This window comes from Diadema setosum, chromosome 19, assembly GCF_964275005.1.
Source record: "Diadema setosum chromosome 19, eeDiaSeto1, whole genome shotgun sequence".
Taxonomy (NCBI): domain Eukaryota; kingdom Metazoa; phylum Echinodermata; class Echinoidea; order Diadematoida; family Diadematidae; genus Diadema; species Diadema setosum.
The window spans coordinates 21,353,796-21,376,557 of NC_092703.1; the positions used below are offsets into that span (position 1 = coordinate 21,353,796).

Genomic DNA, 22,762 nt, shown 5'->3' on the forward strand with positions numbered 1-22,762 from the left:
GCATTTAAAGATGAACTCATAAGTTAAATGATGTTCTGAAGCATTCCCTTTCTCAGTTTTTTCTATTGTTTTCATCTCTTAAAGGAGACCTCCGGGTGATTCTCAGATTTTTACATTTGTACAACTATAGATTAGTTATACTGAGGACAGAGTTTCAGAATTTGTGATAATTAGGATGAAGAATAAGAATATTTTCAAAAAGTAGAACAAATTGCAATGAACAAGGATGATGACATGGCAGAGTCACCATAAGAATGCATGAGTTGGGGCTCAAGGAAGCAGAACAAAAGAAGAAGGCATGCATAGATTATAGACAGGTGAACTCGCAAGCAAGCGGTATTGTTATGGAATTACACTGCTATCATTTCTGAAATATGTGAACCTTCTATGAATGTCATCATCCTTGTTCAGTGTATGACCCCGTTTACAGTGCGGGGCCGGGCTCGGCCGCGGCTCGGCCGTGGCCGAGCCCGCCCTCAATTGCGCGGCCGAGCCTCGCAATTTTGTCCGTTTATACTGCTGGGCTTGGCCGCGCTTTTAATTCAAACCTTTCAATATTTTGTCGTAGTGGCGCTCTGCTTGTAAACAAACACAATTTGGTATAGCCTGGTTTTCAGACCCTTTGCCAACTGGATTTCATGGCGATGAAGTCGCCGTTCGGGCAAAGGCCTTTGCCGAAGGAAAAATCCTTTGCAGGACAAAACCACCTTAAACTATACTAGTTTTCCATGTTGAGGGGGTTAATATCGTGAATAGCGAAATAGTACAGGCAGAGGGTCTGGAAGCCAGACTAAAATTGGCCGCGCATTTGGCCCAGTTTGCGTTTACACCAAGAAGAGGCCGGGCTCGGCCGCGGCTCGGCCGCGGCAGAGACCACCTCCAGAGTGAGGCCAAATGCGAGGCCAATTTTTGCCTCGCATTTGGCCTTTTGCGCGTTTACACTGAAGCGGGGCTGGGCTCGGCCGCGATTCGGCCGCGGCCGAGCCTCGCACTGTAAACGGGGTCTAAGTTGTTTAAGGTTTTTCAAAGTATTGTTTCTCTGCTCAAGAACCACAATAAATTCCACAAGTCTATACAGGGAGTTGTCGATTTATGTACTACATGATGTGAAATTATGAAAATCATCTGGAATGTCCCTTTAAGTCAAATTTCTCTGAAGTTGAATTTGTTCAGTCAGTTCCAAGAGATTCAGCTTGTGCAAGGCTAACGGTATGTAATCGGCCAAATATATACATTGTAGTCACACACAAGATGTCTTCCTAGACAATTTCTTATAATTACACTGTCACAAGGCTAGGCTTAATGACTAAGAGCTAAAAAAAAAACTGCAATTGAAAGATCTTCCATATCCTCATTGGTACATCTAGAGAACTTTGAATGACCCCAAAAAAAGGAAATATGCATGAATGACAATCACTCACACGCATCATTGTCTGTGTCAGTAATTATTGCAAGGATGCCTCAAGTGTAAAAGTACTAATGGCCTAGAGGAAAGAACATATGTCTACTCCCTCTCCCCCCTCCCACGCATACAATCAGATACTCGAGCTGAGCTCTGATCTTGAACTTGTCCCCGTTGTGGTTGACCATGAGAAAGGTTCTCGGGGAGGGCTTGAACCAGAGGCAGGGTAAGCCACAGCAGGTGGAAATTGATGCCTCTGGAAAGGTGTGAATCCCTCCCTTTGGCTTTTGTTCCTCCCTGTCTACTTTTTCTCTCTTTGTTTCTCTCGAACCATCTGAATAATTCTTTGCCGAGTGACAGGCTTGTCTCAGAGGATGCAAAGCAGGTATCAGGTGATTCCCCCTGAGACGGGTATCATGCTTTGAAGTAGGAGAGAGGTTTCTGTCTTCTGATAGGAATGTGTATGATCTCAAGGTTTTAAAGCCCCATAGCAGGTGTAGTGAAAAAAAGAGCACCGTTTGACAGAAACTGGCAAATTGTTGGTGTATGATGTAGTTTATTAGCATGATAGTGTACCGATTCCTCCATAGCCACAATATGTCCATTATATTAAATGGGAAAGAAGTTGGGTAAATTTGCTATAGTACCACATTATGCTAATGGTACCAACAGAAATGCTGTCTTGTTCGACTACATTCACTGGAAATGAAACATCAGTACTTTATTGACAACACTGTTGCGGTCTGTGGGTGTAGCTGTGTCGGAGGCTTACAGGCACACATACATTTTCATGTCCTGACAGATAGAATGTTGCTTGAATTTCCATGACTTTTTATTTTAGAAAAAAAAATCCTTATGACCTTTTCAGACAGTGAATGATTGCTCAAAGAAATGAGCTATTGGGAGATCTCTCCATTCAATGAAATAATCCGAAGACCTGTCATACAAAATATACCATTACCCTGAATAATCCTCTGATTGTGTGAAGCTAATATCTCACTCACTCACTCCCCACAATGTGAGGATTCTCCTGACTTTAGCCTTCCACAGTTCATTGAATAAAAACATGTCTAAACTTACATTTTGCTCACAATAATATTCCCTAGTCAAAAACCAGAGATTGAGATAAAGTGAGATTTGATGATTAAATTGTTAACCACCGTTCCTTCCTAGCTATATGAAGACCCAATAGACATTTCCTTTTGCCTAACCAGGAATTATTTGTGCTCGAAAGAAAGCCTCCTTGATGCCAAGCAAGATTCAAATTTCTGTTCTCAGACAAATTTTCATGGAAACTGAGTGACATTGGTAATGAATGGTGTCTTCCTTTAAAGTCAGAAAATCTTTTTCAGAGCAAGTGAGAAGGGAGTGTGGATATGGGTTTGCAAGGTCACAGGAGATACAATTTCAGCACTGTGGAAACTTTATCAGAAACATGGGCACAGAGTTCATAGGCTGGATTGGGTTGTCATCATTGATGAAAAACTTTGGCCAATATAAAGTATGTGAAGTGCCTCCAGTAACATTGGTTTGCCTGGCATCAATCTAAAAGGCATAATGGGAAATATGTCAGTTAGACGTGTTCTTTCAGAAGAGAGGGTGTAGAATAGGCCTAGATGCTTTGTGTGTGTGAGTGTTAAAGATTATCAGCTAAATGTACCTGATTTCAAGATAAGATTCAATTTCATTCCGTGTTATGTAGGATTCTGATATCTTCTCTGTTGATGGATATGATCACAAGATAAGTTGTACCCTCATTGTGTTTATCACACAATTAGTGTTGAAATCTATGATGAAGCTGAAATCATACTTATCATTTATTAGCAAATATTTGTTTTCGTGCATTCTTACAAAGTTTTAACCTTGAATTTACTTTTAAAAAATCTTGAATATACCAGACATTGTAAATATTGATACCTTTGTTTTCTACAAACACATGTTCATACTCACCAAACAAGCAAGAAGTGGCGGCACAGGTTGGCTCGATATCTGAAAAAAAAATGAAAATGGGGGGGGGGGGGGAGGTATGCAAGCCATTGTTGTGATTTTTCATATTCTAGATACAATGTTTTCAAATAGCACACTGGAGAAGTACCACAGGTATCTTTGAAACCTTTTTTTGTTAATGCTTAGGTAATTTGATAAATGCCTACCCCCCCCCCATAAAAATGTCAAAAAACAAACAGACAAAAACAAACAAACAAACAAACAAACAAACAAACAAACAAACAAATTCAGCAATACCTAGATGCATTCACACTGGAATTACCTTGGTAATTTGTTGGCACAATTCACATTGGCAAAATACCATGGTCATAGATTCCAAGATATATTCATGTAGCACTGTTATCATTCACAAAATACCATGGTGCTTCTGGTAAGCACTGTACATGTGCATACCTCTTTAAAGGGAGAAGACAGGAAAAGTGTCATGTCACATGACAAATACACAGCTGTACGGTTGGTGGTATTTTGTGATGTGAGTTATGCTCAAACTTGGCATGCATATTTCATGTTAACTTTAAATTGTGCTCATTGAGATACCACAGTATTTTGCAATACAAGCATTTCATAGTATATGTATAAACTCGTCACATCACGGATTGCAACGTAAAATACTGCGGGATTTCACATTCAGTGTGAAATGCATCTCTTGTCAGTGTGAAATATCTTTCCCCTTCCCCTCTTTCTGCCTGTGAATCGTGTGATGGATGTGTGATTATCTGAAGCTGTAATTCCTGGAATTCTGAATTAATTTGTGTGACTTTCTGTCAATTTGCTGCAGGGTTTTACGAGTTGACTCACGACAACATCACAGAGAACTGGAGAACCATCAACGTCCTCGAGAGATTCAATATCTACCAGGAGGTATTCCTAGCTCTCATCTACAGGAGTCTACCTTTTATCCAGGTGAGTCCTCGTTTTAAGTTAGTAATTCCACAGAATTTCCTCCAGCTTGCACTAGCTGCTTGCATGACTATCCATTTCATATGTTGGATAAAACTGATGCCAAATATGGTAATGAATAATCATAAGCTTCCTGGATTTTTGTGTTGTCACATTTAATGAGGGGATGATATAGACTGATATAGATTTGGTTGAGATGGAGCGTCAGGTTTCCAACTTTGTGAGATGATGAGAAACTTAACTCTCATGACATATGAAAGAGCATACAATTCTAAGAGGATTTCAAAGTTTATTTGGTGAAAAGTGGTTCTGAAATGGCTGAGATGCCAGAAGCAAGGAGGTCCTAATAAAATGTGGAACCCACCTTTTAGTATGATCACTTTGGTTTATACTTTGTTTTTGAATATCTCGGCCCTTTCAAAACCAATTTTCACAGAATAAACTTTAATACCTCTTTGAATTGTATGCTCTTTAATATTTTGAAGATGGTTTTTAATTATCTCGCAAAAAGTTAAAATCTGAATCCCTCATCTCAACCAAAACTATACCATCCCTTTACTGAAAGATAAATACAAGATCCATTTTAACCTATGATCTATGAGATGAATCCTGTATCAACTGTCAAATTGTGTGTGTTTTCAATCCTGTCATAGAGGCATAGATGGGAAAGAGGCCCTATGATCTCCTTTAAAAGGTTATCTTTTTTGTGGTTTTTGCTTGCATTCTTGTTTTTTTGTCCCCGCCGAACGAGTTCGAGCAGGGGACTATGAAACGGGCTCCGTACGTGTGTGTGTCCGTCCGTCCGTCCGTGTGTCCGTCCGTGTGTCCGTCCGTGTGTCCGTGTGTGCGTCCGTGTGTGATCAAAATCTTCGATTTGCTACTTCTCTGTCATTTATGAGCCAATTTTGATTCTGTTTGCTTTATATGATAGCACTACATGGGAGCTTTGAAACTTGTACACAGAATTTCAGTCGTGACCTTTGACCTTGACCTTTGACCTATATTGTACATTTTGCTACAAAATGCTACTCCTTCGCCATTTCTAACCCGATTTCGATTCCGTTTGCTTTATATGATGGCACTAAGTGAGGGCTTCAAAACTTCTACACAGAATTTTGACCTTTGACTTCTTTGACCTTTGACCTTGATTTTTGACCTATATTGTACATTTTGCTACAAAATGCTACTCCTTCGCCATTTCTAACCCGATTTCGATTCCGTTTGCTTTAAGTGATGGCACTAGGTGAGGGCTTCAAAACTTCTACACAGAATTTTGACCTTTGACTTCTTTGACCTTTGACCTTGATTTTTGACCTATATTGTACATTTTGCTACAAAATGCTACTCCTTCGTCATTTCTAACCCGATTTCGATTCCGTTTGCTTTATGTGATGGCACTAGGTGAGGGCTTCAAAACTTGTACGCAGAATTTTGACCTTCGCCTTCTTTGACCTTTGACCTTGATTTTTGACCTATATTGTACATTTTGCTACAAAATGCTACTCCTTCGCCATTTCTAACCCGATTTCGATTCCGTTTGCTTTATGTGATGGCACTAGGTGAGGGCTTCAAAACTTGTACACAGAATTTTGACCTTTGCCTTCTTTGACCTTTGACCTTGATTTTTGACCTGTATTGTACATTGGCTACAGAATGCTACTCCTTCGCCATTTCTAACCTGATTTCGATTCCGTGTGCTTTATGTGATGGCACTAGGTGAGGGCTTCAAAACTTTACACAGAATTTTGACCTTTGCCTTCTTTGACCTTTGACCTTGATTTTTGACCTGTATTGTACATGGGCTATAAAATGCTACTCCTTCGCCATTTCTAACCCGATTTCGATTCCGTTTGCTTTATGTGATGGCACTAGGTGAGGGCTTCAAAACTTTTACACAGAATTTTGACCTTTGACTTCTTTGACCTTTGACCTTGATTTTTTACCTATATTGCACATTTTGCTACAAAATGCTTCTTCCGGCGGGGACATATATTACGCACCGCGTAATTTCTACTTTTCCTTGTTATTTGGCAACCCATTCTAATTTCCAACAGTTGTCATCTGATGATGCCGTCTATGATAGTTGACACCATGAATTGAGTCATGCAATTTTTCTACTATGCAGATTGTCATTGTGGTTGAGGGGTTGCACTATACCGTTTTTGAAAAACACCTCCCCATTACATTTCAAATGAGAAGTACATAATCTGACACAAATGTAGGAACAGGAGGTGAAGAATAGTAAACGATGGGCACTGAGAGGTTTTGGTTGAAAATATAGATTCTGAGGTGGCAGAATGGCACTATTTTACTGGTGGCTTGAAACAGTGTATGATATGTATTTGTTGTATAATCCCTCCGATGAATCTGAAAAATAGACTGTAAATTTGGTTGTTTATTTACATATATTGCGGTGCAGACAATCAGGGTACCGTGACAGACGCGATTTACATAGCTACTTGGTCTACGAGGCTGATATCAAAAGCACTGTACACACACACCATTGAATGATCAATGCCATGTCTTGTTTATGATGGCATTCATGGTATAGTGCTCCATACCATGAATGTTGTCATAGTACATAACATTTTCCTACATCAACATTTTGTTTTCAACACTTTTTGAACATCATGGCAATTACATGTAATGTTTGATCACATGATGCTATGTAGACAATTAACTTCACAGGAATTGTTCTGTGAGGGACATAATATTTCATCGTGGTTGGAGAAGTTTTGTGGACTCAGTGCATGTTTCTCTAAGTATTGATAACACACAAATATGTGCTCTTGAGTCTGGGCATTCAAGTGTGTGATGCCAATTATCAGCTCAGTGAACCTAATCCATGCAGATTTAGATGAATTTGCAGATTCTGACAGCTAAACCTGACAGTGGTTTATAATACCACAATGCAAAGGAACAATACAGTTGAAATAGAGTGCCATCGCCCCCATGACATTCCTTTATCTTTTAATAATATCAGCATAATATGTGTACCGTTATCTCCTTCTTTCATAATAAGGTAAACAATGCTATTAAAAAATGCATTGTTTACCTTGTTCATTCATCTGGATCAAGTGTACTTCCATGAAAGTGTCTTGGCAATATTTTGTTCAATATCAGTGATTAGTCACTGCAAGCTAATTTTCCTTCTGATGACTGTATTCCATGGTATCTGTTTGATAATGAGTGCCATTTGAACTATTTTGAAGCACTGAATTGCAAAGTGCTATAATAAACTGTTGATTTTAGTCAAACCATCACAAGAAACTGCTAAAAATATCAGTCTCACTGCATACAGAAAAAAAAGAGACTATCATCAGTGTGAATGAATTTCTAGATGTCGATCTGTGAATGTGTCTCATTGATTTGTTGTGCCCACAGAGCCGTCTACTGCCAATCTTCTTCTACATCAATACTGTGTTTGTCCTCCATGGTGTCTACTTCACAAGTCTCTTTGCCACAGCCTGGCTGCTCACTAACTCTTGGCTGGCAGGCTTGTTGGCTTGCACATTTTTCATCGCAAACAAGTAAGTGGGTTGAGCACATAGAACATTTCACTAAAGGTATGAATGCCATTTGAAACTGTTAAAAGGAGTGACTTTGCAATAAAAAAAAAGAGAAATTGTTGTCTTGAACACAAAAGCTCTTTTGCATGCAGTCATCGTGGATTCATCTCCAGTAGAGCTGTGGAAAAATGTCCTAATGACAAATATGTAATGGATTATACACATTTCCATTATCAAAACAGATGAGATATATTGTGCAAACAATGTCAACAATTGTAAATTTATGCAATAGTAATGCTGAGATGTCCATGTAATACAACATCAGTTGATTTGCTGATGTTTGTGTAATCATGATATTTGAATTCTTTGAGTGTCAAGTTTTTACTATTAAATTGCATTTATTAATAAAGTTGTTCTTCCAGAGATAAATTCTTTATATAAATCATATTGTCCTAAGTTTATCACTTTCTAAAAACCAACAACAAAGCATGTAGTGTTGGTATTGAGGATGAGATTGTGCCTGATAAATGCGACCTCCTTCTCACACCTGTATTCCCCCAGGGATGACACCACTAGAGTGGACTACACCATACCCCTCAGGGAGAGCTTCGCCCTGCCTTTCCTCTATGTCCAGCTGGCCCTTATTACCCACTACCTGAGACCTTCGCCCCATGCAAAGAGACAGGTGAGGCCCTTACAACCCCCCAGTGCTCACCGGTAGAGAGGTACGGTAGTTGGCCCCCTCAGGGTAATTTCCTGTTTTTTTTGGGGGAACTGCTCTTGTCACATTTTCTGTTACAAATTTTCCGTGGTATAGACTTCATCAAAATTGTGTCAGAATCATTACCCTCGTGATGGAGAGTGAGTATCAATGTTGCTAGATGATGATATTATTATCTGGATACCAAAAGCCGAAACAGATACACATAATCACACTGGATTTGTTGGCATGAAAAATTGGCAGTTAGTAATGTTTTCTGCAGATTATGCTGTATGCTGTTTATACCTATAGATTGCCAGGTACTGTTCTAGTACTAGAACAAAAAAACTTGGTAACCTTGAGCAATGTGGATGCAGAATTTTAATAGCATAGAATGAAGAAAGAAAAGAAAAGAAAAAAAGGTAACTGTATTCTGTAGCTCTTTAATATTATCATCATTATCATTATAATCGTTGGTATTATTGTCAATTGTTTTCATCATCATCATCCTCATCATGAACAGTAGTAGTAGAAGCAGAAGTATTGCCATTGTACAGCATATTTTCAGTGGATGGCAGGAATAAAATGGATGATTGCATAATTTCAGAGAAATTTTAAACAGCTTTCTGGGAAAGAAGTGCCAAGCACATTTCATGGCTTTGAATTATTTGCTTGATGGAAGTCGTACCTGCAGCATACAAGTATGTGACATATGTCACTCACACAAGCAGGAATGCATGGCAGGTACATACAGCTCAGATCACACTATGCTTTGGTGAAAAGCGACACTCTATGCTGCATCTTATAGCTTTCGATAATGTCCTGGTAAGATGTGTCATTTGCCCGTGAGCAAACTGGGAGCCAGTCTCCAAAGTGAAAACCGAGGCACGTTTGATCAATATTTCATGTGTGTTACTGATACGCCTGGCCGTTATGGGTATCAGAATGCAAATTGTGCATCCATCGCCGAGACAGCGCTAATGAAGATTGGGTTTCTAATGCGTGTGACCTACTTGAATGTGTTTGCACAGAGAGCCAAACTGCAGGAGCTAGGCACGGACACTGAAGTACAATCAATACAATATACCATCTCCCAGACTGCTGAAAAGACAAAAAAAAAAAAAAAAAAAAAAAGAAAGAAAGAAAGAAAAGAAGAAGATCCATATACTGAGTATTCTTTTCTCACTTATGTATTATTACACCATACCTGTCACTGTTTGACCTGTGAATTGTTGTCTGACCTAGATTGTGTGCATTGAGAAAGTCCATACCTCCTCAAGCCATATATATATTCTTTTTGAATAGGAGAAAGGATTGCATCACTCAGTTTATATTGAGGGCTCGACATTAGCACAGGCCCAGTGGCCGAGGGCTCGACATTAGCACTGGCCCGGTGGCCTGGAACCACTAGAAATTGATATCCTGTCACCATATTTCCAAAAAGGCTTTCTTGTGGTGGCCCGATTGGGACCTTGTTGATTCACTAGGTATTGTTATGTTTTTGTTTAATTTCTTTCTTTTTTTTTTGCCACCAATGCTGATTTCACATTTTAAGATTTTTTGATAGTGGCCCAAATGAGCCACCAGAAAAAGAAAGCTAGTGTTGAGACTTGTTATATTCATCATCATTCATACCGCATTCATACTACATTCACACAAGCAAAAGGCCAAGAAGATACTAATCTGATGTGATCCTTGAGTCTGTCAAGAGAATTATCTGGCACAATTTCTATAGTACTGAAACATAAGATGTGGGGCATATCTTGTCTTCTTTTTTCAACAGTGTTCAATGAAATTTTGGTTGATAGTCTAAGCAAACTTGAGTGAAACAATCCTGACTAGAAAAGTGTGTGATGTGTAGCATTCTAATTCCCCTGTTGACTGAATACTGTAGTCTTAACATATGACTCGCAGTGATTTCTGCTTGCAAAAGGAGTAAAAAGAAATTATTATAAATAAATGGTGTGTAAATGAATATCAGCTACTTCCTAACACTGTGCTGTGTATTGCAGATTCATTTTCAGCTGATCAGGACCTTCTTAAATGGTAGTGTATTTATAGATTTTGTCACTAGCCTTACTTTCAGAATTATATTGGGTACACTGTGTATACATTCTTTTCCAAGAAGAAAATTGCAAGCAATCTTTGCTGTAGTATGAGATATTGAGTGGAATCAAACCATCAGCATGAAGATAAAACATTTCCTTTGCAAGGTAGCGTTTTCAAAAATTAGATTATCATAATTACTTCTCCCCCTCCCCTTTGGTCAATTTTTGGAGATGCATTCCTCGTAAATGAAGAGCCTGAAATTTAGGTTAATAGCTGTTGTCTTTCCATGCCTTAATTCATTTCTGGTTGTTGGTTTGTGTGTCTGCGTCATTAAGCACCCAGTGAGTCATGGTTCCACTGGGATGTGCAGATTTCAATGCTATTAAATTCTCGTCTACAGTCCGGCTTCCCCTCCACTCTCTTCCGCCTTGTCAGCCCTCAGGAGCAACCTCACGATTAGGCTTCGCGTAAAGTTGACAAATCCAATAAAGGCACTTATGCGGTGTGAAATATGCTGAGATATTTCCCTCACGCAGAGATCCTGTAAGTGTGATGTTTAATGCTGTCTGTTGTGACCACTTGGGTTGCAGTGGCAACCATCTTTTCAGTCATGTGATCACTCATTTATTGTGTCTAGCCAATGGTGAATAAGGTTTATACTTTGGGCTGCTTTTGGATAATACAGACTTTTTCTCTATTAGATGAAAATATCAAAATGTCATCACAGTTGCTACCAAAATGAGGAAAATAGGATTAGTTTGGGAACAGCCTGATTAAAAAAAAAATGAAAATTTGAGACAAGTTTAGAGAGAAGTAGAGCTTTATTTCAGATTCAATGAGCCAACTTACACACTGAAGACACTTTTGTATGTTACAATGCATTTGTGTAATGCTTTTTAGAGAACATACTGATCTTTAGTAGTTGATAACTTCTTGTCCAGTTTCACTCAACTGATTGCTTGTCAGTTGCTCAGATGCTTCATTACTGGCATTCATGTTAAAGTGCTAGTGAGGATAAAAAAATATAGCATAACAATCGAAGTATCTCATCATCGGTATCAACAGTTGTAATTTTTCATCATATTTCATTTTTGGTGTATTTGTGTGTTCTTTTGCTTTATTGAGTGAGGGATAGAGTAGATTAAGGAGAATTAAGCACTGTCTTCCCTTTCATGCATTCCTCGGAGGAAATACTTCCTTTCAGTAATTGAAAATGTTACATTCTAGCATCAAATATAAAATGGCAATGCATGATCAAAAGCATGACAGTTATAAATGGGACGTCAAACTCTGATATTCTGACACATGTGGCTTTGATTACTGAATGTGAATCATTGCCTCTTCCTGTTCAGAGTGGCACACTGATCCTTCGCACTTATTAAATTTACTGTGAACATGAATGGAAAGGCGTCGACCTTGAAGCACTGTCAGATCTTGGGAGTTGTCAGATTTGTGCAGAAAACATACCACACATACCACACATACCAGAGGGATTTATGAAAACAGGAAACTCTTGACATTCAATGATATAAATGAATATAAATTCAAACAATCAATATTGCCAGTGGCAGATGACGTTTCTGTACTCTAGTGGATGAATATTAGTATCAAAAATCTAGAAAGTTGGAGAGACATATAATCTAAGTTTATTTATGTCTTAAAGTTATGATAGCATTACTTACCAAGCAAAATTTAACAGAATTATTCATGACCTAATTAAATGATTATGCTCAATCCTAGTTCTGAAATGTGAGTTCTGCTGATATTTTGAAATGTTTTATTTGACTGCAATATGAGTGAAGATGCCCCTTAAGATTTACTCTTGTGCAGTTATCTCTTCCAAGGGTTGAGTAGCTAGGCCGACATCTAATATCTACAATATCTATATAAATCTATTTCTGTATCTGTATCTGTCCAGCTGTACCCCCCTTCATCTACCAATGTATAACATATTGCTATGCATACTATCTCACTGTCTGCCTATCTACTGTACGAGCTGAAATTTTCGCGGTGGTTTTATTTTCGCGAATTTCGCGAATCGCCTTTGAACCGCGAAAATAACAACACACGAAAATAACAACGCGCTAATAGCTAAGTTCAGTTAGACCCTCGCAACCGCGAAATTAACAACACGCGAAAATGTCCTCCAAATAGCAATTCGCGAAAATATCTGTACGCGAAAATTTCAGCTCGTACAGTTTGACGTATTTATCCACCTATCTACGTAAATATTTATCATACATACACTGTATCTATGATATCAGTCTGTCTATCTATCTTTCTATATATCTTTCTTTGTGTCTTATATTGTGAAAAGAGATGGGGTGGTATGGGGCACAATTCAAGCAATAAACACGAAGCACAAACAGTGAGCACTCATTTACACACCCACATCCCCCACACACATACATGTGCAATACATTACATCCTTTTTGCTCCAAGACACTCCCTGTATTATATTTGCATTTTGCAATGCGTGTGTAACATGAAGACCTCATATAGCAGTACAATTGTACATTATGTTGGCTTTTTTTTTTTTTTTGCTGAAATGAAAATAGACCAAAGCAAATACAGACTAAACAGGAGCAGATATCAAGTTTAATTCTTGCAATATATGCATTCATTATTCACTTTGTGAGTGGAAAAAAAAAAATCACTGTAGTTATGGCACTCCTTTGTACATACAGATAAGACATGTTAAGCATTAGAAATGCCTGAAAAAAAAAAAAGGTACATATCACCTCCTGTGACAGTGTAAACATGGCGTGATATGTAACATTTAGGTGAACAAGAGAAACAGTTGGCAAAGAGGTCGTTCCAGACACACCCCATTCATGCCCGCCTACACTTAGAACTTGTTTGGAGCTGTTGGGTGCGAGCATTCAAATTCAAAATGAGTGTCAAGGTACTTTGAGGAAACCTACCCCATTTAAGCACAATGTGTCTCTTGTCCGTGTGCAGAGATCACAAAACTGATTAATAAGTGGATTATCCAATTGGTTTGTTCAAAGTGCAGGCACAGAATGCTGATTTCCTACTCAAGTTACCGAAGCATTGCTTTTGTAAATACGTGGCTCCCCAAAGGTATTTTTTGTAGGTCTTGGCCAGCAGGCAGTCTATATCAGGCCCTGTACTTTTATGTGAATTGTGTGATGTGAGCCATTTTCCATCAAGTTGCACCTTAGCTTTTATTTTTGTGCTTTATTAAGAAATAAAAATACAATACAATCTTCACGGGCAGATATAAACTGATAGTGGGAAAAACAAACAAACAAACAAACAAACAAACAAACAAACAAACAAACAAACAAACAAACAAACAAACAAACAAACAAGAAAGACATGTTAACTTGCAATGCTAGAACAACTTTTAGGGAATATTGGAATAGTCATTCCTAAATGCTTTTTACTGCACTGCATTGGATGCAGTTTCAAATGACGCCTGGGATTGTACATACCAGTCCTTCATACAGTTACGCAGCACACGTCATTATGAATATGTGCATGTATCGATATAAATACCTGAATTATTGTCAAAATGCCGTGAATGAAGACAATGAAAAAAAAAAATCCGCAGATACACATAAATAAACTTATACAGTGGAATTTTCTCCTGCATACTGATTCATAACCTTTCTTTTCACTTTAAATCTTTTGTCCATGGTTGATGTAGATGGTGAGTCTGGGGTTTGCTGCTGTGTTTACATTCCTCTTTGTACTGACCTGGCAGTTTTCTCAGTTTGTGCTCCTCCTTCAAGCCATGGCTCTCTATGCAGGCAACATCGCAGGACTCATACCAAAGAAAAAGGTAAGAGATCAGATTGTCTGAAAGTCAGAGTACTCTTTGTGATATTGTTTTATGATACCACACTTTTGTAGCTTGTACTCAAAGGGTTTTAAACTGAAAGATGGCTGTTGTTATCTTCCACTTTTCTCAATCACAATAGAGCGATAGAAGCCATCTTATAAATGCACTGTAGTTATGTTTGAATGTTTGTATATTTATTTGTATGTATGTATGTATACCTGTGTTTATGTGATGTATGTATGTACATTGTATGTCATTAGGATCTCCGTATGTATGTATCCACTCATATAGAGCATTGCTTCTTTTTAATTGCTCCCTCAAATTTATTTAAAAAAAAGTAATTGATACCTTGTTTGTAGTATAAGAAATGTTTTGTTCAATGGCAGGGAAAATGTAAATTTAGATTGACATAATTGTGAGCTTTGTAGTGTTGTAGAGAAATGATAATGGAGACTTTATGGATTTATCCACAACTGATTAATAGGAGCTGCTATACTTTGCATGCTGTTGATGAACAGCAAATTTCTCAGTTTTCTTGTTTTCTCCGTGTATTAAACTTGCTTTGTAGAATGGCAACATAAGATGATATGCAATGCCTTAATAAAAAAGAAAAGTGCATGGAAGTATAAAAAAGGCAAATAATCCGTGAAAGCTTTCCCAGTTTGTGCTTAAATCATACCAGTTGACACCTTTCCCATTAACCCTTTGAGTGGCTATTGCCCTTATGTCTCTATCAGGTGACCAATCTCCTCTATTGCCATCTGTCCGCCATCCTTGGGGTATGTCTCCTTCAGTTCTTCAACAAGATGCTGCTTGGATCACTAGCCTTTGCTTTTGGCATGGCAGCACTCTTGGACTTCAGATTACAGGTGAGCTGCAGTCATCCTGAAATCACTTTTTTTCTTCACTTCTTTCTTCTCCCTCTTTCCTATTCTACAATACAGTGATATACATCACATGGGTTAGTGGAATACCAATCAGTGACTGTGAAAAACCATATGATGTGATAGCAGACCATGTGTAATGTTCCTCCCTTGGCAGAATATTCTTGGGGGATGTTCCCTGTTGGAAAACTTTTTTTTTTTTTTTTTTTTTTTAAAATTCAAACAAAGACAAAGGAGAGAAGTTAAAAACGTAAGATGAATGAGATGAGAGCATGCAATATCGCACTGAAGCTGTGCGCACAGCTGTCTGCAGAAATGGCAACCGCGGAATACAAGTACGGTGTATGTGTCATGCCAAAAGTACTTTGACTAAGCCCATATGATATACAAAAGACATTGTTTGTTGTAAGGAGTTAGTATACAGAAATTAATATTCTAACATGATTTGAAATGCTCTTTCAGGGAGGTTACATAGAAACTCTTTTTGGATGCATCATGAGGTTTTGTAATTTGCCTATGGTATTTAAAAACAAACAAGCAACAAATTCCCAATAAATCTCAAACCCTCATCATCCAGATGCAACATTGTATTTATAGGCATTGTGTCTTTTGAATATCGGGGACCATTTCTTACAATGAGCTATGATGTTGTGATGAGGATGGTTTTAATCAGCAGTCTAACATTAGAAACTGTGCATTTTCTAAGTTTGAATATTGTCTTTAGGGATTAAAATAAGTGAAGATATCAATTTGAAACACTGGTACTGAAACTGAAACTTTTCGTTTTATGGATCCTTCTCTTGTCTGTTTGTTATCTGTTGAAGGTCAGCCGACCTGTTCCAACCAGCTTGTTTGGTTACGCTGTCTTACTGATGGGAAGAGTTGCCTATACTGCTGTAGGAACGTTCTCCATCAACTTTGGCACAAAGGTAAAACACTCGATGTCCTATCACTCCTATTTATGTTATGGTTCTATGTAATATGCATTCTTACTGTACGGTCCTTGCCATATTTGTGAAATCTGTGTACCATTGAGGAAATATCACTTTGCTAAAGCTAGTGTGGGTATGACTTTCCACAGGCAAAATGTATTTTTGTCATTTGTTGCTGTTTGAAATTGAAGGTGAAAATATCATAAAACTTCAATTTTGACAAAGTTGTCGGCACAGATGGAATGTCTAGTACAAGTTCGTTGCCCTCTTCGACTTGGTCCTCGGGTCTAACTAGGTGATCTTGTATTTCACAATACAACATGACATTCCACAAAATGACCACTTGGTGGTCGACAGGTCAGCTGGACTCCAATGTCGAGAATGAAATATGAGCTAGCCGTGTGCTCCAGGCATCAATATATCTTGTGTGGCATTTAAGGACTTTATTGGCGAGTGTTCTCTAGGGGGATGGACTTGAAACTGAAATTGTGTCAGGGGCCGTGCTCTGACTTTGGATGTCATATATATAGGCACCACCAGGAGGTTAGTAAAATTTTGTCAGCAACTGTTTGAGAAAAGAAACTGATTGCAAGCATTAGATATTCATTGTCTAGATGCTGTACTAGGAGCTGCGTGTTAAATAATTCACATGGAAGAAAATTTGCCCAAAGGAAGAGTGTTGTGGAGAATGAGTGCAGTGAAAAAAAAAAAAAAAAGGAACACTTTTGAGTGATGTCACTTTCAGTCAACTATGATAGCTAATTTGCAATTGCCTTTGGGGTGATGAATAATCTAATTTGTTGACATTTACACAGAACTTTACATTTTTTCCCTATTATGTTCTTGCCTGCTGTTGCGTACAATTTCATGCATGTGATTTGATTTGTTTATATTTCTTTTATTATTTATATCATTTTATTTTGTGGTACTGATTTCAGTCATAAAACAAATCAAGCTGTGGACTTTGATCTCTTCTATTGAACGAAAAAGATCAAAATCACAGAAGAAAACAAATTTCTTTTTATGGAATCAACACATTTGTCATATTCAAGTTCCTTTTCCACAAATATTTTAGACCTTGAAACAGCTGAGTGACAAATTGCAGAGGAAAGTTTATGATAGGTAGTTATGTTTCCATTTTCAATCTCAATTTTTTTTTTTCACTTCAAGTAGAGGGAGAGAACAGAATCAAAGTCTGACTTGTATAACTTGTCAAAGAATGCATTTTTACTCAGCTCATGTATTTGGTGTAGGTTGAGAGAGAGAGAGAGGAAAAAAAAACACACCACAACAACCCAAACTCCAGAATCTGATTTATGATACATAATGGTCCAAGACACATTAAGTGCTTACATGTGATATAGGGAATTAGGTGAAGTAGAAATTGGCTAAGCTGCACCTGTGATCTGTTTGCAAGAGAGAAGGGTTTCAGAGTTTTGAAGGAAGTTTCTTAATAACTTTGTTTTTACAAATTTTTTTTAAGATCAACCAAATCATTTTTGCAGGTTTTGGAGCGATCTTGAACTGGCTTTCACCCAATCACATAAATTCTCAAGTTATGGTCTGCAATTGCTTCCCAATCAAGCTTTTGCTTGCTTCTGGTTGCACATTTGTATTAGGCCCTTTGGCATCTGTGTATGAAACTTCTCTATAGGGACGGTACACTTTAGCTTGACCTTGTAATCATGTCCACCAGATACCTACATACTCTTGCAGGAACACATATTATGAGTTGCATTTATGATTAACAGGTCACAGAGATTTAAAAACAGCTGCCATGAATTCTGTTTGTGGTAAGCAGTTGGTCAGAGACCAATGCCAGTATCTGAACACTATTTTGAATAATGAGAACACTTTTTATGCCTCCGCCACGAAGTGGTGCCGGAGGCATTATGTTTTCGGGTTGTCCGTCCGTCCGTCCGTCCGTCCTTCCGTCCGTCCGTCCGTCCGTCCGTCCGTCCGTCCTTCCGTCCGTCCGTCCGTCCGTCCGTCCTTCCGTCCGTCCGTAATGAATTTTGTGGACAAGGTAACTATCGAAACCTGTTGAGGTATCCTAATGAAACTTGGCGTGTATGTGTATTAGGGGGTGAAGTTGTGCCTATCAACTTTTGGGTGCACATGCTCAAGGTCAAAGGTCAAAAGGTCAAGGTCAAATACATAAAATTTCACTATTTCCACCATATCTATTGAATGCCTGAAGATATTTTCTTGAAACTTAGTGTATACATGTTTTACCCAATTAAGATTCTCTGGTGAAAGTTTGGGTCATGAGGTCAAAGGTCAAAGGTCAAAAGGTCAGGGTCAAATACATGAAATTTCACTATTTCCACCATATCTATTGAATGCCTGAAGAGATTTTCTTGAAACTTAGTGTATACATGTATTACCCAATTAAGATTCTCTGGTGAAAGTTTGGGTCATGAGGTCAGAGGTCAAAGGTCAAAAGGTCAAGTAAAAATATTAAAACTTCTTTTTTTTCTCCGTACCTTGGAAAATTGTTCAAGGTATCTTCATGGAACATAGTATTTACATGTACTGACTGGAAGTGATTATCTAGAGAATGTAGGGTTCATGGGGTCAAAGGTCAGGGGTCAAAGGTCAAGTGCAAGACTTCAAAATGTTACTATTACCCTCATATTTATGCAATGCCAGCAGGGTTATTTTTTTTACACTTGGTGTATGCATGTGTAACCTAATAGAAATTCTCTGGAAAGTTTTTTTTTTTTCTTCTTTTTTTTTGCCTCAAAGGTCAAAAGGTCAACGATCAAGTGAAAGTGCTGAACTAACTTTTTCCTCCATATCTCGAAGTGGCTCAAGTTATCTTGAAACTTAGTACATATTATGCATGTTCTACCTGAAAGTGATTATCTTATGAATTTTAGGGTCAAGGGCCAGATGAAAATGGTAACAATTTACTATTCAATTCAGAAATTGCACTTTTTCTCCACACCTGTACCTTGAAAATTACTCAATGCCTAAATGTATGAATGGGTCAAAGTCAAGTTAAAGTCCTTAAATCCCTAGATACATGCTCTCCTATTCATCCAATTAAACCTACGTCAAGGAAGGTGAACATTCAACACATTTGTGACAAACTTGTCATTTCAATATTTTGCCAATTTTGTGAAAATGTAATCACACATTGTCCACATGTACTATCTAGACCTATTGGGAAAATCATGCATTATGGCGGAGGCATACCAGTCGCCAAAGCGACATTTCTAGTTTTAGAAGTGTGCTAGCTTGCAAACTAGAACTTTCTCTGTCTGAAAACCTCCCCTTGGTGTCACCATGGACCTCAAGTTCCAGCAATGTGCTGGTCTATATTTTATCTACGCATCCATGCTGACCTACATACAGCAGGTGGATTGGCATTATCACCAAAATTGAGTAGATTTACTGGGTGGAATTGGAAAGTTATTGAAGGCCAGAAGTTAGCAAGGGTATCATCGATCAGAATTTGGCTGGGTTCAAGGATGTAGGTCTCCCTCTCAGGACTCCAGGCTTGTGTGATGGGAAGGCCCCAATAGCTTTGAAGTGCCAAGATGTCAGCACCACAGAAAAAAAGAAAAGAAAATAGTATGATCTATTGCCTCAGGGACTGTCAGGCTAGTGAGAACTAAGGAGAGTGAGTGGGTGGGACCTAGCAGTGGGAGAGGTAAAATATAAGCCCCTGTGTACTTGAAGCTCAAATTGGTATACTGTAAAAGTGGAAATTTTCGTGAATTTCGCGCAACCCAAAACTAGCGCAGAAATAAAAGCACGCGAATATTTTTGCTTGCCATATGTTCCAGTAGTCGATGTCTTGATTCCGCGGAATTAAAAACACGCGAAACGCTTCTCAGCCTGCCAAGCGCGAAAAATTAGTCATGCGAAAATATCCACTTTTACCAGTAGACCTATTTGTGTTTGTTTCAGTGAAAGTGTGATTTTGTGTTAGTTTCAGTAAAACTATGATTTTTGTGTGTCTTGTAAAAAAGTATTTTTGTGTATAAGTAGTATTAGTGCTGTTCTCTTTGTATGTGTCAATATCCCTCTTTTGGGAATTGTGTGTCAAAAATGCATTCACGATTTTTTTTTTTACCAGTTTGTCAGAACTCTGTTTTACTACAATCATTCATTCGGCCAAGCGTACCAGTTTCAATTTTAAACTTTTGTCTTCAGTACATTACTGTCAAAGATGGATGAAAGAAGGATGCAAAGGGAGGCACTGTGAGATACAGAGAAAACCTATGTTATTCAGGGCAGCAGCCCTCACTAAATATGGGTTTTTTGGAGGGGGTGTGTCTTAAACAAGAACAATTTTAGACAATAGGCTGAACGCAGGTCATGATGTAATATGATACAACATTTTGTACAACGATATAAGTGTCAGTTTAAGAAGAATATGTAATGTATTTGTCTTTAAGTGTTTTGCTTTTTATGCCTCCGCCACGAAGTGGTGCCAGAGGCATTATGTTTTCGGGTTGTCCGTCCGTCCGTCCTTCCGTCCGTCCTTCCGTCCGTCCGTCCGTCCTTCCGTCCGTCCGTCCTTCCGTCCGTCCTTCCGTCCGTCCGTAATGAATTTTGTGGACAGGGTAACTATCAAAACCTTTTGAGGTATCCTAATGAAACTTGGCATGTATGTGTATTAGGGGGTGAAGTTGTGCCTATCAACTTTTGGGTGCACATGCACAGGTCAAAGGTCAAAAGGTCAAGGTCAAATACACAAAATTTCACTATTTCCACCATATGTATGCAATGAATGAAGATTTTTTTTTTAAAACTTAGTGTATACATGTATTACCCAATTAAGATTCTCTTGTGAAAGTTTGGGTCGTGAGGTCAAAGGTCAAAGGTCAAAAGGTCAAGTAAAAATATTAAAACTTCATCTTTTTTCTCTGTACCGTGGAAATTGTTCAAGGTATCTTCATGGAACATAGTATCTATACATGTACTGACTGGCAGTGATTGTCTAGAGAATTTAGGGCTGATGGGGTCAAAGGTTAGGGGTCAAAGGTCAAGGGCAACACTTCAAAATTTTACTATTTCCCTCATGTTTATGCAATGCCAGGAGGATTATTTTTTTTTACACTTGGTGTATGCATGTATAACCTTATAGAGATTCTCTGGATAGTTTTTTTTTTTCTTTTGTTTTTGCCTCAAAGGTCAAAAGGTCAAAGATCAAGTGAAAGTGCTCAACTAGTTTTTCCTTCATATCTCGGAAGTGGCTCAAGTTATCTTGAAACGTACTACATATTTATGCATGTTCTGCCTGACAGTGATTATCTTATAAATTTTAGGGTCAAAGGCCACATGAAAATGGTAGCAATTTACTATTCAATACAGAACTTGCACTTTTTCTCCATACCGTGAAAATTACTCAATGCATAAACATATGAATGGGTCAAAGTCAAGTTAAAATCCTTAAATCCCAAATACATGTTCTCCTATTCATCCAATTAAACCTAGGTCAAGGAAGGTGAACATTCAACACATTTGTGACAAACTTGTCATTTTAATATTTTGCCAATTTTGTGAAAATGTAATCACACATTGTCCACATGTACTATCCAGACCTATTAGGAGAATCATGCATTATGGCGGAGGCATACCAGTCGCCATAGCGACATTTCTAGTTTTTAATGATATAATTAAATCTGAGAAATTATGTACCAGCATTTGTTAAATAAATCCATGGTTCTGCTACAATGTTACAAATGTTCAAATCATATGCCATCTTCAAGAAAATTTAGTTCAGCTCAGCATGGCTTAAAAAAAGAAGAAGAGATAACTATCTTTAAAAGGTAGAGAGGAGTGAAAGAAGAAAAATAAAACTTCAGTTTTGGGCGAGGAAACAAACTGCTGAAGGGGAAAAAAAGGTGGAGAGGGAGGTGGAAACAAGATGATTTAGATTACTGACACCAGAAACAAATTTAGTTTACCCACACTGTAGTCCCTTTGGGCTCCCTCGACATGGGAAGTGGTTTTAAGGTGCTCAGAAATGTAAGGTATTTACTGTATTTGCAGTCTTACATGATTGGCAGTAGACGTAAACAGGTCAAATGTGTCCTCTGTCACGTAATGTGACATGTTTTACAGTGGCACGCAGTGTGCTCTGGATATGTGGGAAACTTTCTGCTTGTTACAGAGATGAGTGATGAGAGTGAAAGAGCAGGACTGCCAGTGATGTTTGCAAACCTTTCAAGATGAGAAACTGAGCAGAACACAGAGATGCTACGTTTTGACATTTTGCACAGACTATGTGATAAGATCCCCCTATATACACTTCAGATGGAGGTTTAAAAAATTATTATTTTATCTTCTTTTTTTTTAGTTTGACTTACAAGAGACTGAATACGCATTTAGATAAATCCTTTGTGTGATGAAAGTCTGTCATTTGTGTCAATGAAGTCTTGTCAAATGTATAGTTCTTTTCCTTTTGTGCAGAAAAGAAATTTATTTCATTGTAGCGTCGACACAACTGCCAAATGTTCTTGGAATGGATACAGTTTACTTACTGGTTGTCTTTGTGAACACAAGGTGGAATGTTGAACAGTGGTTCCCATGTGTGAATGGCAATTTATTCTTT

General features: G+C 38.1%; 1 protein-coding gene across 5 annotated transcripts in view; it reads left to right on the forward strand.

Annotated features, from left to right (window-relative positions):
* Nucleotides 1–22,762, forward strand: part of LOC140242498 (protein C-mannosyl-transferase DPY19L3-like) — a 75,675-nt gene that overhangs the window by 34,883 nt on the left and 18,030 nt on the right. For all 5 annotated transcript variants that reach the window (XM_072322231.1, XM_072322233.1, XM_072322235.1 and 2 more), the window contains 6 exons: nt 4,188–4,312; nt 7,694–7,839; nt 8,380–8,503; nt 14,241–14,375; nt 15,113–15,244; nt 16,084–16,188. In XM_072322231.1, the coding sequence (XP_072178332.1) occupies nt 4,188–4,312; nt 7,694–7,839; nt 8,380–8,503; nt 14,241–14,375; nt 15,113–15,244; nt 16,084–16,188 (767 nt within the window). The remainder of the gene's footprint in view (nt 1–4,187; nt 4,313–7,693; nt 7,840–8,379; nt 8,504–14,240; nt 14,376–15,112; nt 15,245–16,083; nt 16,189–22,762) is intronic.